At 37.1% G+C, this 17,147-nt stretch overlaps 1 protein-coding gene across 3 annotated transcripts in view; it reads right to left on the bottom strand.

Moving 5' to 3' along the window:
* LOC119527929 (PR domain zinc finger protein 2-like) overlaps positions 1 to 17,147 on the bottom strand; it is a 97,869-nt gene that overhangs the window by 34,677 nt on the left and 46,045 nt on the right. For all 3 annotated transcript variants that reach the window (XM_037828487.1, XM_037828485.1, XM_037828486.1), the window contains exon 5: positions 4,637 to 4,789. In XM_037828487.1, coding sequence (XP_037684415.1) covers positions 4,637 to 4,789 — 153 coding nt within the window. The remainder of the gene's footprint in view (positions 1 to 4,636; positions 4,790 to 17,147) is intronic.

Genomic DNA, 17,147 nt, shown 5'->3' on the forward strand with positions numbered 1-17,147 from the left:
GTGGGACATTCTATAAACTGGACTGTACTTTTCAAAACTGAAAAGGTACTGTCCAAACTAAGGAGGCTGAAGAGAGGGGACAACTAAATTCAACTGAATTTTCTTTTCTAATAAATAAAGGACATGATTGGAGCAATTGTTGAAATATGAATAAGGTGTACAGATTAACTAATACTATTGTATCAGTGTTAGCTTCCTGATTTTGGTAATTGCTCTATAGCTATATAAGAGAATGTCATTGCTTTTAGGGGGGGGGGGGAATTCCAGCTAAGATGACAGTTTAGAAACAAGATGTTTCCTCACTTTAATACACCTTCTGGTCTAAAGACCTTGAATGTAAATACTACTTTTTGTTTCTTCTCTGTAGAACACTCACTGTTTATATAGCTCAAATTTCAAAATATTTTAAATTCCTTAAAATAAAAGAACTAGCCACTGCTTCCTTTCCTCCCCCAAGGATGGCTAAAGCCTGCCATTTTCTAATCTTTGAATCAAGGTATTATTTCCTTTCTTGAATCAGGTAAACCTAAACCAAAAACACTTTAATATATAATATTAATAAGTTTTTTAAAATGGCATTACAGGTGCCTTTTGGCACTCTGATGAGCTAATTTTTTTCTGTTGAAAGAACAGGTTTCTTGTTTGTTTGTTTTTTTTAATTAGACTAACAATAGATGATGTAAGTTCCAAGTGTATAGTTTCTCTATTTTTTTGTTATATGTCATATACTTCTAAAATAGTAGTATCAAGTAATAATTTGAAAGGACTGTGGTTCTCAGAAACATGTAAAGTTTTAAATAAAACCAATATTAAAAAGATCATGGAAAGGAGAGGAAAAACTATTCCTAATATATTCCTAGCCCAAACAGCACAACCACAGCACTGGCTGGAAGACGCCCACTGGATATTTAAGATACCTTCAAGAATAAAAGTTTAAATCTGTATGTTCATTCCACTGCAATCTCTTGTTGAGTGCTAACTGTACCAGCAATTTAGTAAAAAACATCAGCACAAACTCGTTACTTAGGAGGGCACTCCTAAGTTACCCTTTAGTTGTTATAAAACATGCAATATAAAAAGCATACCAGAATCTGTTTCTACTTCAAATCTAATATAAAATTTCTGAATACCTAATTGGTTGGCAAAGAGCTAGATTATAGCAATCTGATTTGTTAGATGTTGAACAACTTTCAAAATTGTTAGCATCTGAGATAATAATTATATTACATAGCTATATACTTCCCTACTTTACATTATAAGAACTATACAAACAATAGATCTTCACGAAGAGGAAAATGATGTTTCTTTAAATCAATATTGTTTTCTTCTGTGCAGTACTGTTAATTCTGTATTCCTTAGCACTTTCAAGAATCCTTGAATCAAATATCAGCAGAAAAGAAAAATTATCTGTCCTTATACATAGGAAATATAAATCAACATTAAAAGAAAACAATGATCAAAAGACCAAGCATCCTCTTATATATATATATATCATATGTATATGATATATATAAGATCCTCTTTTATATATATAACCCTAACATATATATATATATAAAAGAGGATCCTCATATATATATACATAACCTCTTATATATATAAACCCTAACATACATATGTATATATGTATGTATCTTATTTTGATGTTTAAAAAAAATTAAAAACAACAATAACCAAAAACAAAACTTTGTCTTCCAACTTTTTCTGTGGGTTCTGATAGGATTTTTAAAACCAAGCACACTCTCTTCTCTAAAACCCAATACATATAAACTTAAAATTTTAGCACGCCAGTTAGTTAGAAGCAAGGGTTCTAATAAAATATTCCCTGACATTAGGTCAAAATGAGAGATATACTCCAGAATCATGAGAACACACAGAGTATGTCCATTCTTACCCACTTACAACCTATTTCCCACACAGCAGGCAGCACGATCTTTTACAAGTCATTAAATCAGACCTCTGCCTAAACTCTTAAATGGGTTAAATGAACTTGAAATTAAATCCTACACTTCTCTCTATGGGTCCAAGGCCCCACCAGCCTCCTCTACTTGCTCCAGTCCCACTGGCCTTTTTCTTTAGCTTTGAAAACAAAAACCAAAAACACAACAAGCCATCTGGCTTATTCTTACCTGAGTGCCTTTGCTCCTGCTGTGCCCTCTTCCTGGACTCATCTTTGTGTGATCAGATCTTTCTTGCCCCAGGGGTGGGATTCAAAGGGAGCTAGAGCAGCCTGTCCCTTACCTAGTCACTTTCTGTCAGGTTTTATTGTCTTCAAAGCACTTATCACTATCTGAAATTATTTTGTTTACTTATTTACTTATTATCTGCCTCCCCCATAAAATGGAAGTTCCATGAGACCAGAGACCTTGTCTGCCCTAATCACTACTATAAAGAGTACCTGATACATAGCAGACACTTAATAAATATTCGTTGGACTAATAAATAGATGAATCAATGGTCAGCAGGGTTAACAATTAACTTTCAGGAAGTTAAAATATTTTTTAATCATATTACAGACAAAACCAATGTTGAGATTTCCCAGTTACTGAGTGATCACTGAGAACGCACGAGTCCAGAGAATATCACATGTAATTTATTTATACAAAGGCCAACCTACAGAAAAAGCTAATCTTGAAGAATATAGTTAGATAATCATTAATAAGGAATGAGAAAGGCCTTGTGCATACCTGAGCAAACAACAGTTGGGATGAAGGTCTGCAAAGATCAGAACTGCATTATTTCAGACAGTAGCGCAGGGCATTAACTTTGGAATAGGAACTGTTCAAAGAACCTTACCCGAGTTGACTTGTTTGATGTTTACAGTAACTGTATAGAATTAGTACTTCAATTACCTCCATTTTTATGGATAAGAAAATACAACAGATTAAGTCATTTCTCATGGTTATACATCTAGAAGCCAAAATTTGCTCACAAGGCCATCTACCTCCCAAGTCCCTACTCCTAACTACAACACCATACCATCTCTCCAAAAGTAATAGCTATCATTTGTTTTGTACTTTCTAGGAGCTAATGCTCCGTACATATTCACGCATGCAATCATCCTAACAACCCTAGGAGGGCAGTGATGTGATTACCCGTATCTTACAGAGGAGGGAGCTGAAGCACAGACAGGCGACTTGCCTAAAGTTACGCAGTAAGTAAAGCCACAGGCCAGGATTCAACCCAGGCAGGCTGGCTTTAGAGTTCCCTCTCCTAACCAGCCTATATTGCTAGTCCATGTTCCTGTGTATTTAAAATGTGTGAAAGCATGTGTACTTGAAGTCTAATTGAAACGACTACAAAGGATCCCACTTCCTCCTGGGGCTTGCTCCCCCTGGGAGCCTCATCCCCACTGCTTTGACTGACTCATGCCTAGCGCGAGCTGGTATTTTGTCTCTACCAGGATGTACCTCACTGATCCATCAGATGTATCTCTCGCTTTAAATAAATGTGAGAAACAGAATGAATTCTTGAATCAAATTTCAGACTCCAGCGTACAAAAGCTGGACAGTAAAATCTACTAGAAATCATGAAATTACAATCCAGCAGAAAGAAACGGGAAATAAGATGTAGATGTTTTAAATGAGAAAGTACACCCCTCCCCCCCGCCCCCAAATATTTCCTACATCAAGACGGTGGGTATAACTCAGGTACAGAGCAGCCCAATTAGCCAACGATGCTAGGAACAGCTACCTGTGGACTAAACTTCCAGAAGTCCTGGTGCTACCACCCTGGCAACACTCAGCATGCTGCACAGCTGGCTGCTATCTTAAATGCTGACTCATCAAAAGTTTTCAAGTCCATGGAGACAAGTTTTTCATGGCCTAGCCCCCAATCTGTGAAACGTTAACAAAAATAATAAAGAGAAACTCGCCTTACAACAATGTTGGCAAACGTATCTACTCCACAAAGCAACAATCATCTGTCTTTACGGCCTCAAGAGTCTGGCTTGAGAGACCATTTCCGCGCATGGTGAGTAAAGGTTTGCCTCCAGAGGGACACGGCTCTTGAGAAACGAGGGAGGCTGACCTGGCCTTGCTTGTTGCAGAAAACGTGACAACACTCAACACTTCCCTAATGTGAACTTCCCTGACGGTATTCAGGACCTCTGACCTCACCACAAACCCTAAAAATGATTTACCTCATCTTTTTATGTCAACAATTAACATCTCCAAATAAAATTAGCCAGAAAGAAAAACACATTCTGTTTAGTTTCTATTCTGAGTAAAATTTATGGAAAAGGAAAGCTAAACCCAAGGCTACATTTATATTGAAGAATAAGAACCCCAAAACTATGGAGAGTGTCTCACAGTTGGATAAATCTGCCCATCGGACAGTTCCTAATGCATCTGTATCCTAGGAGATGGGAAGCAGCTGCCACACGCTTAACTCATCAGCTTCTATAAAGATAAAGTATGTAATACTTACCACAATCTTCATGCTTTAGTTCACTAACACTCACAAAGCAAGTGGCAACAATATATTTAAAACACAGAACCTTGAGTGTGTGGACGCCTGAGCTGAACCCTTTTCAAATATAATCAAAGTCAATACTATCAGTCATGACTATTTAAGGACAGCATTTAAAAAAGTGCATGCAGAGTAAACAACAGCAGACTAATTCTAACACTGTTACCTTTAAAGTTTTATAGTAAATGGCCCTGTTGATTTCCAGTGGAAATAAATTTTGCTCCTCTCCTGAGCAAGCCCAGTTCACATATCGCAGCCAGTTCCCCTTCTCTGGATCCGTGGCATCAATGCACATCCATCCCAAATTGGGGTAATATACCTTGGAGGAGAAACAAAACCTTTTGTTAAAATAGAAGTATCATTAAAATGTTTCCATTTTCAACTTTTAAGACTTAATTCTTTTTCACTGTATGCAGTCAATAAAGCATTTCACAGAAACAAAATAAACAAGCAACAGAGAGAAGAAAAAAAAACAAGATAGAAACCAAGGTCCAAAAGTAGCATAATTCTCATTAATTATTTTCCATTCAAGTTTGCTTTGAGGATTTTTCTTAACTAAAGTTTAAAAGCTATAGCTAATGTGCTTGATGAACTTCAAATGCCTTGTAAATATATATACAAAGATAAATAACAACTATATTCCCTAAAGCATAACTGAAAGAGGAAAATATAGCTTACAGCAGTGTCCCACAGCACCCAAATTCCACGAGCTTTCTGGGTTGTTATGCAAATCAAGTTCTGGGGCCCTGTCATGCTGGGCTGCATAGTTCAATGGGTCCCTGAACAGCAGGATTTACAGGAATCTTTAGTAAGGTAACATGTATTGTGAGCCGCCATGTGGGTGGTAGGATACGATGCTTCCAAAAACTCAGTTGACCCTTAAACCTTTCTCTTCCCAATGCATCTCTCAGGACTAAGGTGCAATGGAACACACTCTGGGAAGTATAGGGCCCTCACAGCAGCGTGGTTTCCCTATTTTAAAGAGAGGTTATGCATGTCACATAGGACTCCTTTTCAAACAATGTCACACTCGCCCTCAGCTCTTATATACACATATACAGCTACAGATACATATCTACAAATAGATACATATACATACACATACCTCCCCCCCATTTAAAACAAAAAGCAGCCCCCAAACAGATGTTATGAAGAGGCAGGATCACAGTGCAAAATTTAAAGTTAAATTTAACACATCATGGTAATGAGGGTGTCAGGGATTGATTTTGGTAATGAATGTACAACTACGTAATGGTACTGTGAACAATCAAATGTAAGATTTGTTTTGTATGACTGCGTGGTATGTGAATATAGCTCAATAAAATGAATAATAAAAAAAATTTAACACATCAAAATAATATAAGCTGGTTTAGTTAAAATGTTTAAAAAGATAGTTTTGCCAGCAAAGAAGGAAAATGAAGTAGATGGCCCTTTAACATTGTAAGTCCATATAAGTCACTTTTTACTAACTTATATGGGAATTTTCTTTCCCCTTCTCCCCAAGCCTTCAATATAAACTGTCACTGGATTCAAGGAAAAAAGTCTTTCACTAATAAGCAGGGCTGGCTAAGTCCCACTCACTCCCCACCCTGCACAAAAGAGATCAATGGGAATGCAGAGGCTGCCTAGAGATGGCGCCAGGAAAACCCCACAAAGTTAGAAGAGGCAGCTGGAGAGGCATCAAGAGCCCACCCCAGAGCCACAGGGAAATAAGGCAGGCTAAGCCAAGATTTCCTGACTCTCCAGGTCAATTCGTACCTTTACAAAGAGCAGGTGTTCCAGCTGGCTAAATTCTTTATTTATGCATAGCTCATTGTGTTTCAAAAGGGACTGGGGAATCTTCTAAGTCATACTTACTGTGCAATAAGAAAAAATTTCATTTTATAGAAAAAGATGGACCCTTCCATTTTAAAGCAACTGGCAAACAAGTAATTCACAGAGAAACACACATGGCCAAAACTTTGTGGGAAAAAATTAAGCTTTAATAATCAAAAATAATTTCAGATTAATACAATTTTCACCTATCAAACTGGCACAGATTTTTTTTTTAAGAAAAAATAAATAAATAACGGTCAGAAGAGTGTAGAAAAAAAGACATTCTCCCAAACACTGCTGATCAGAGAACAAACTGGTACAATGGGGGATGGAATTTAGCAGTCCTTAATAAAAAAAACTTCAAAAAGTACAGATGTTTTAACCAACATTTACACTTGTAGGAATTGATTCTAATGAGATAACAGGGCAATTGCACCCAGATGTGTGTACAAAGACATTTGTACAGTGTGGATTACTATAGACTGTTTCCAATTCATTGCTAAATGAAGACAATACAGAATTAGCTCAGTAAATTATAGTCCATACATATAGTGGAATACTAAGCAAACATTAAAAAGTACTGCTGTATAATCAATTAATAGGATTATGTGAGAACTTTTATTTTCTATATTAGATATTTCTGCATTCTTTAAGACTTTTTTCCAACAAACACACATTATTTCTGTAATTAAAAGAAAATAAAGATAAACAGATGTTGTGGAAATATATTTATCAGCATGAAATATATGCACAATACATTGAAGATTGAATAAAGCCATTTATAGAAAGTATGGATTATACAATATTTTTGTTTTCATATGAATATATGAAGGCAAGAATAATCTGAAACTAAAAGTACGAACATGTTAACAATGGTTTCTCTGATAAAGACAATGGAAAGGCAGGTAAAACTCCCACCCTAGCTCAAACCCCACAAAAGCCATGTAATCTATTTCCAAATCTTTATAATGACCAATAAATACTCAGCTGACTTGATTCCAGAAAGAAATACTCCCATATAATCAATAAATTTTCCTGATTCAATCTGTAAACTTGTCCCTTTTAACACGGGAAGGGCATCTGGTTATAAGCTGGTCATAAACAACTTTAACAAGTTAACTAATTTTCAAACGGAAAAATGGGGTCAAAAAGTAAATGAATAATAGGAGGGGGTGGGGGATATGAGATGTTTGGGATATTGTTTTGTGTTTTTTTTTTTTTTTTTACCTTTCTTTGGAGTAATGAATATGTTCAAGGGCTGATTATAGTGATGAACGCTCAACTATATGAGATACTGTGAACAAACTGTATGGATGTGACTAAACCTCAATAAAGTTGTATGAATGATTGTATGGTAAGTGAATATATAAAATTGCAGGGAAAAAAAGATACAACCTCTATTCTCTGACATTAGGGGAGAAAGCCATTCTAAGTAAAAATAAGAAGCACTCAACTGCAAAAAAAAAAAAAAAAAGTTTTTATCCTCTCCAGATCATTCAAGGATTTTTCTGATGTTCGGATTCAACTAATGTTTAATGAGCTTCTACTATGGTATGGGCCAGCCAGCTATATCAAGTAATTTCATATAGGTCATCTCCTTCGTAGTCAAACAAGTCAATGAGGGGTTTATTACACTCTTTTAAATGAGGATAAAGAAAAAAAAAAAAAAAAGGATAATCTTGTTTCAGTATGTGAGCATCTCAATGAAAACATTTAATAAAAGTTATAGCTTTAAAAATATAAAGGATTTTACTTATGCTGTTACCTAGAATATACTATACCTTCTTGGAATGTTCACATTCCAGTTGTTGTTTAATTACAGAACTAGATACCCAGAGGGCTTATCAAGGATTACAAAACTGCCAACCTACAGAAGTAACTTTCTGGTGGCTAAAGACAAAAATGGATCCTCAGTATCAATTCCTTTATGCCCCAGTTGGCTTTAGGAGATCAGAGGCTTCTTCTAAGAAAGCTATTCAAATGTGTCACTGTCTCTGAAATGTTCTGAAGATTCTAGAATAAGAAAAATCAGAGAATCTAATAGGTAATGGGGCATTTTACTACAATAAGCCCACTTGTCAGAGGACATTTCCCAACATACAGGTTACTTCTATAGGGGATTTTAAAATGCAAATTTAAAAAATAAATAGCTCAGCCTCTCAAGCCCTGAAAGCCCAGTCCACTATCCATCTCTACCAAGCAATCTGCACTGAGTGACAATCTCTTTTGAACTTACTCTGAGTAGGTTTCATACCTACAACTATGCAAAAAGTTCTGAAAATCTCTTAAACAACACATGGTCAATAAATGTTGATTGGTTCACAGTAGGCCCCCAATCAAAAGCCACTGGATGAAAAAATAATTTATTCTTATTCTTAAATCAATTCTACCGATGAATCAGGGATGGTTAAGAATTCCATACAACTCTAGAAAACAAATGCAAAAGATTGTATATACATGTGTATCTGTATATTTTGTGGGGAGAAAAGACAAAGCTTTCATCAGATTTTCAAAAAAGCCTACAACACAAAACAATAGTAGTTTCCCGGCTTTACTGCAGTGGGAATAACAATGAGCAGGCAACCAAGAAATGTGGGTTCTGGACCAGATTCTAGGGCTACCAGGTATAAGAGTTAGGCAAGCCGCTTGAAAGTTAGTTTCCTCAGCTATGGAAAGATTACAAAATTTCTAACACTCTTTTATTCCACCACCAACAATATCCATGAGACGTTGCCAATAGTCTATATAATCCCACATATGTTACCAGGCAAGCTTGGAGCTCCAGAACTTAAGACAGTGCCTAGCACATACAGGCTTTAACAAATACAGGTTGAATGAGCGAACAGCCTCCCAAACAGAATTTTGCTTTATGGCAGGCCAAGCTGCTTGCTCATTCAACCTGTATTTGAGAATTTCTATTACAACCAACTTTATAGCCATTCCACTTAAGTATCGGGTTAAAAATTTGTATATTGCTATTTGCCACTCAGCTTCTTGGTATATATCTAAAATACCACACAGCACCACTTACACCCCACTGTATCTCTTCTCCACACAATGAGATCAGGGGTTGATAAACTTTTTCTATAAAGGGTCAGAGAGCAAGTATTTTCAGTTTTGCCAGGCATATGCTTCTGTCACAAATACTCATTTCTGCCACTGCGGGGCAAAAGCAGAAGCAGATAATATGTAGAAGAATAAGCATGGCCATGTTCCAATAACACTTTATTTATGGACACTGAAATATGAATTTCATATAATTTTCACAGATCAAGAAATATCATTCTTTTGATTTTTTTTCCAACTGCTTAAAAATGTAAAAGCCATTCTTAACTTGAAGACCATAAAAAGAGGGTATGGGGATAAATCTGGACCCGGCATCGTGGGATTGAGAATATCTTCTTGACCAAAAGGGGGATGTGAAATGAAATGAAATAAAGCTTCAGTGGCTGAGAGATTTCAAATGGAGTTGAGAAGTCACTCTGGTGGACATTCTTACACATTATACAGGTAACACTTTTTAAGTTTTACTGTATTGGAATAGCTAGAAGTAAATACCTGCAACTACCAGACTCCCACCCAGTAGCCTTGACTCTTGAAGACGACTGTGTAACAATGTAGATTACAAGGGGTGATGTGGATAGCACTCCCTTTATCCAGTGTATGGATGGATGAGTAGATAAATGGGGACAAAAACTAAATGAAAAATAGAGTGGGATGCGGGGGGGGATGATTTGGGTGTTCTTTTTTATTTTTATTTTTTATTCTGATTCTGATTCTTTCTGGTATAAGGAAAATGTTCAAAAATAGATTGGGGTGATCAATGCACAACTATGTGATGGTACTGAGAACAGCTGATTGTACACCATGGATGACTGCATGGTATGTGAATATATCTCAATAAAACTGAATTTAAAAAAAAGAGGGTACAGGTCAGATTTGGCCCACAGACTACAGTTGTTTTAGCCCACAATCTAGATCTTTTCCCATAGTGAATGTTTTTAGAAACTGGGAAAAGAGAAGTAAGAGCTGAGTAGCACTTTCTGAAAAAGGTTCTGCAGAATTGGCTGGTTGTGTTCTCCACTCTCTTTTTTCCTCCTTGCTTGCAATATTAACTTAGAATAATTTGAAATTAGAAGAACTAAAACAGACTTGTTAATACCTAACCACAACTGTGCTAAGAAAAATTGTTTGTTTTCACCCCTTAGAAAAAATTACATTAAAATCTTATTGACGGATCTGGTTGGATTTACAGGTTAGTGTGAAACCCCAATACATCCCAAAGCAATTTGGGCAGAGAATAAAAATGTATTTACAAAGATCCCTTGAGGGACTGGGGGAAAATGTGGAAAAAATTAAACTTCCCCTCCTGAGGAATTAGTGATATTCTCACAAGCATTGGGTACTACTAATTTAGAAGGCCAAGCCCTTGATCTTGGGGCTTGCCTTTATGAAGCGTGCTACTGCAAAGGAAAGGCTAGGTCTACTTGTAATTGTGCCTAAAAGTCACCTCCAGAGAACCTCTTTTGTTGCTCAGATGTGGCCTCTCTCTATAAGCCAACTCTGCAGGAAAACTCACTGCCCTCCTCCTACGTGGGACATGACTCTAAGGGGTGTAAATCTCCCTGGCAACATGGACATGACTCCCGGAGATGAGCCTGGACCTGGCATCGTGGGATTGAGAAAGTCTTCTTGACCAAAATGGGAAAGAGAAATGAAACAAAATAAAGCTTCAGTGGCTGAGATTTCAAATGGAGTTGAGAGGTCATTCTGGAGGTTACTCTTAGGCATTATATAGATACCCCCTTTTAGTTTTTAGTTATTAGAATAGCTAGAAGGAAATACCTGAAACTGTTGATCTGCAACCCGGTAGCCTTGATTTTTTAAGACACCTGTATAACTATGCTGCTTACATGGTGTGACTGTGATTGTGAAAACCTTGTGGCTCACACTCCCTTGACCCAGTGTATGGACAGAGGGGTAGAAAAATGGGAACAAAATTAAAATGAATAATAGGAGGGGATGGGGAGATGGGGTGTTTTGGGTATTCTTCTTAACCTGTATTTTTTTTTATTCTTTTTTTTTTTTTGGAGGAATGAAAATGTTCAAAAATTGATTTTGGTAATGAATGCACAACTATGATGGTACTGTGAACAACTGTACACTGGATGACTATAAGCTATGTGAAAATATCTCAATAAAACTGAATTGAAAAAAAAAAGTATACCCATTCTAATTTGCAGCTTGTTTTGTTAAGTGCTCACAATCTGCTCGTTAGTTATCTTTTCATCTCAAATTATGAAATGGTGAAAATTAAGGGACTTTCATAGAGAACTCAGAAAGTCCCAGTGAGGCGTGTTTGCAGTTTTGTGACTTGCTCACATCATTCCACCCCTGAAAGGGCCTCCCTGACCCTCTTCATCAGCCCTTCCCAGTGGAGCTCTAACCATCTGCAATCTCCAGACCTCATCCTCATAACGGCCACAACTTAAAATAATAGTCCCAGCCTTCTCTAAATAAATTCTTGTAGAATTTATTTCCCAATGCAATTCACTTTACAATCGAATACTTTTCTGCTACCAAAGAGTATTCAAATAAATCATTATCATCGTTTTCTTAAAAAAAAAAAAAAAAAACTTCTCATTCACAATCTCGCTATCAATTTTAATGATATGCAATTCTACTTCTTCCCACCCCATCCTCCTGAATCAAAATACATTTGTTGCCTGAATGAATAAAATGCAAATAGAAACAGTGAACTATCAATTTTCATCTCTAAGAATGGGAGGAAAAAAAGATTAACAATACCAGGTTTAAAAGACTAATAAGAAACATCTACTTGTGGTGGGTAAGTAAATTAGCGCAACCCCTCAGGAAGGCTGTCTGGCAAAATGTCCCAAATGTTAAAATACATAACTTTTTTGATTAACAATTATACTTCCAGAAATTCAGCGTAAGAAGATAAATTAGACAAGTCAGCAAATAAGTATGTACAGGGAGTTTTACTCTTTGAAAAACTGTTTTAAATCATGAAAAGATAAATACTTTAATGAAGATTGTATAACAATGTAGCTTATAAGGGGTGACAGTGTGATTGTGAAAACCTTGTGGATCGCACTCCCTTTATCCAGTGTATGGATGGATGAGTAGAAAAATGAGTACAAAAGCTAAATGAAAAATAGGGTGGGATGGGGGGGATGATTTGGGTTTTCTTTTTTACTTTTATTTTTTATTCTTATTCTGATTCCTTCTGGTGTAAGGAAAATGTTCAAAAATAGATTGGGGTGATGAATGTACAAATATGACGGTACCATGAACAACTGATTGTACACCATGGATGACTGTATGGTATGTGAATATATCTCAAACTGAATTTAACGAAAAAAAAAACTACTTCCATGTACACCATGGGGGAACTGGTTAAATAGATCACAGATGATATAAAATGGAATTGTAGAAATAATGGTATAGATAAGTATTTGCAACATACTGAAAGAAAAATGCAGGCCACAAAACTGCATCTATTGTTGGATCCCATTTGTGTAAAATTTTTTTACATGGTGTTTGTATATGTATCTGTGTGCATGAGGAACAGGAGAAAAACAGAAAATCAGAGTCAAAAGAATGCTCACAACAATGTTAAGTGTGGATATCCCTGGGTGGTAGGAGTTTACATAATTTTTATTTTCTTGTTTATATTTTTCTATATTGTTTACATTTTTTACAATGAGTATGTATTACTTTTATAATTTTTTAAAAAAACATTAAAATCATTCCTATTCAAACACTTTAAAAATTTAGACTTCCGGGAAGATGGTGGAACACGGAGTTACAGGGCTCACTCCTCTTCCCAAAACAGCTAATGAACAGGCAGAAACTGTCCGAAACAACCATTCTGGGGCTCCAGAGACCAGGGGAACACTGCACACCACCCAGAGAAGAGCAGGACTCAGAGACTGAGAAACTGCAGTTAAAAACTGAGTGTTAATCGGGTGGCCGAGGCTCCTGGCACCCACCCCCATCCTCAAGGCAAGCAGCTCTGGGTTCTGCCTGGTCCCTGCCTGGCAGGCTGCTGCAGGCTGCTACAGACCAGGAGGACCACGAAAACCCTCCTCTGTGTTTCATAGCTGGCTTCAGCCAGCAATAAGCCAGCAAATTTTGACTATTGGGTTCCAATGCTTTAACCCATCCCGGACAGGTAAACCAGAGCCACTGTTTTGACCAGCATCAGGAGTGGAACCACCAGATGTCTAAAAATTCCCTGCCTTCTTTGGGCTACAGGGGATAAACTGCCAAAGAGCACTATCTACTGGGCAGGCCAGGAAAGCACATCTTCCAGGAGCTATCAAAAAGTCTTCTGGATTTTTAACAAGGTTGAACTTAAATGTTGGAAATGGATAGAGGTGAGGGTAGATCAGTACTGGGATTATAAGTAATAGTGCTGAACTGCAGGTGAATTTGGTTGAAAGGGGTTGATTAGAGTCATGATGTCACCAGAAGGAAAGCTAGAGGTTAAGATATTGTGTTAAGAATTTATACAATATTGTGTAACACAGTGAACTTCATGGTGGACATTGTTTATGATTAACACTACTAAATATATATAAGTTCTATCTTGAACTAGTTCAAATGTATGACACCTAAACCAAACAGTTAATAACAGAGTGGCATATGGGGGAAATTACCTATTGCAAGCTACAGACTATAGTTAATAGTAATATCTTAATATTCTTTCATCAACAGTAACAAATGTACCACACCAACACTAGGGGTTAATAATACAGGGGGATAAGGAGTATGGGGTGTTTTGGGTTTTCTTTTTTTATATCTATTTGTTAGTTTTCTTCTTGGAGTAATGAAAATGATCTAAAATTGATTGTGATGATGACTGCACAATGAGGTGATGATACTGTGAGGCAATGACTGTGTACTTTAGAGGGATTATATGGTATGTGAATATATCTCAATAAACTTCACAGTTTAAAAAAAGGCTTCTGGGCAAAGAACACCATCTGCTAAGCAAGTCAGGAAAGCACACCTCTTGGGGAGCTGAAATAAAGACTTTCTGGCATCTTTCCTGACCTTTTCCCAAGGGCACTCTGGAACTGGTCTACTCCCCCAGCGTGGGTCCCTAGCACTGTTTTGGTTGGGAAATACTGATAAACCAAGGATTAAAGAAGATTCTTAACACAAACCCAAGCAACAACAAAATGCTACACAAGAGAGATAACCCGATCTTCAGAAAAACCTCATCAAGGTAATCAGATACACAGATACCAACAAAAAATTACAAACAATACTAAGAAATAGGAAAAATGGCTACTCTAAGGAACAAATTAAAAAGTCGGAAGAAATACAGAATTTGGAGCAAGTGATAAGAGATATTCAAACAAATCTATTAAACCAATTCAAGGAGACGGAGGAAAATATGGCTAAAGAGATAAAGGATATTAAGAAGCAACTGGGTGTGCCTAAAGAAGAATCTCAAAGCATGCAAAGCAAATACAGAACTTACGGGAATGAGAGGCACAACAGATGAGATTAAAAATATTCTACAAGCATACAACAGCAGATTTGAACACGGAAAAGAAAGAACCTACAACCCAGAAGTCAGGATATCCGAAATCAAACAATTAGGGGAAAAAAAAGGAAAAATTTGAGCAGGGTCTCAGAGAACTGAATGACAGCACAAAGCGCACAAACATATGCATCATGGATTCCCTAGAGGAGAAAAGAAGGGAAAAGGGGCAGAAAGAATATTTGAAAAAATAATGGCCCCAAATTTCCCAACTCTTATGAAAGACATAAATATGCAAATCCAAGATATGTGACATACTCCAAATAGAATAAACCTATAGACCTACTCCAAGACACATATTAATTAGAATATTAAATGCCAAAGATAAAGAGAGACTCCCAAAAGCAGAAAGAGAAAAGCGATTTGTCATATACAAGGGAATCACAATAATACCAAGTTCCAATTTCTCATCAGAAACCATGAAGGCGAGAAGGCAGTGGTATAATATATTTAAGGTACTAAAAGAGATAATCTCTTTATCTGGCAAAACTGTCCTTCAAAAACAAGGGAGAGTTTAAAATATTCACAGATAAACAGAAGCTGAGAGAGTCTGTTAACAAGAGATCTGCCTATGATGGTTAGGTTCATGTGTCAACTTGGCCAGGTGATGGTACCCAGCTGTCTGGTTGTTCTAGTTTGCTAATGCTGCAGAATGCAAAACACCAGAGATGGATAGGCTTTTATAAAATGGGGGTTTATTTCACTACACAGTTACAGTCTTAAGGCCACAAAACGTCCAAGGTAACACATCAGTAATCGGGTACCTTCACTGGAGATGGCCAATGGTGTCCGGAAAACCTCTGTTAGCTGGGAAGGCACATGGCTGGCGTCTGCTCCAAAGTTCTGGTTTCAAAATGGCTTTCTCCCGGGATGTTCCTCTCTAGCAAGCTTGCTCCTCTTAAAAACGTCACTCACAGCTGCACTCCCTTTAGTCTCTTTGAGTCAGCACGTTTATATGGCTCCACTGATCAAGGCCCACCCTAAATGGACAGGGCCACGCCTCCATGGGAGTATCCCACCAAAGTCACCACCCACAGCTGGGTGGGGCACATTCCAAGCAAATCTAATCAGCACCAAAAGTCTGTCCCACAAGACTACATCAAAGATAATGGCGTTTGGGGGACAAAATGCATTCAAACCGGCACACTGGTCAAGCAAGCACTGACCTAATCATTGCTGCAAGGATGTTTGTGTCTGGTTAATAAACCAACAGGCTGGCTTATTAAATCAGCAGCCAATTGGCTGCAGCTGTGACTGATGACATCAACAAAGGGAATATCTTCCACAATGAGAGAATGCAGTTGGCTGGATTTTTTTTAAGCGAGACAGACAGAGGACCTTCACTTCTTCAGCTAACCAGTGAAGCGTTTCCTGACGAGTTCGTCCAAGTTGCCAGTTCCTTTCCTGAGGAGTTCATCAAACACGTTCGTCAAAGTTGCCAGTTTGTTTTCTGAGGAGTTCATCGAACATCTTCATTGGAGTTGCCAGTTTGCTGCCTGCCCTACGGAGTTTGGACTTGTGTATACCCACAGTTGCGTGAGACGCTTTTATAAATCTTACATTCATAGATGTCTCTCATTGATTCTATTTCCCTAGAGAACCCTAACTAATACACTGCCCTGTAAGAAATACTAAAGGGAGTTTTGCAGGCTGAAAAGACAGGAGAGGCTTGGAAGAAAGTGTGGAAATGAAGATTATCAGTAAAGGTAACAAAAAGGGTAAAAGAGAGACAAAAACAAAATATGACACATAAAAGCCAAAAGATAAAATGGTGGAAGTAAGTACTGCCTTTACAGTAATAACATTGAAAGTTAATGGATTAAACTCCCCAATCAAAAGACAGATTGATAGAATGGATAAAAAAAAATAAGCATCTATTTGCTGTCCTCAAGAGACTCATCTTAGACCCAAGGATACAAATAGGTTGAAAGTGAAAGGCTGGAAAAAGATACCCTATGCAAACAGTAATCAAAAAGAGTTGGGGTAGCTATACTAATATCAGACGAAATAGACTTTAAATGCAAAAATGTTATGAGAGACAAAGGAGGACATTATATATTAATAAAAGGGGCGAGCCACCAAGAAGAAATAACAATCATAAATATTTATGCACATAACCTGGGTGCCCCAAAATACATGAGGCAAACATTGGCAAAACTGAAGGGAGTAATAGATGTCTCTACAGTAATAGCTGGAGACTTCAATACACTATTCTCATCAATAGATAGAATATCTAGACAGAGGATCAATAAGGAAACAGATAACCTAAATAATATGATAAATG

This window comes from Choloepus didactylus, chromosome 2 (assembly GCF_015220235.1).
Source record: "Choloepus didactylus isolate mChoDid1 chromosome 2, mChoDid1.pri, whole genome shotgun sequence".
Lineage (NCBI taxonomy): Eukaryota > Metazoa > Chordata > Mammalia > Pilosa > Megalonychidae > Choloepus > Choloepus didactylus.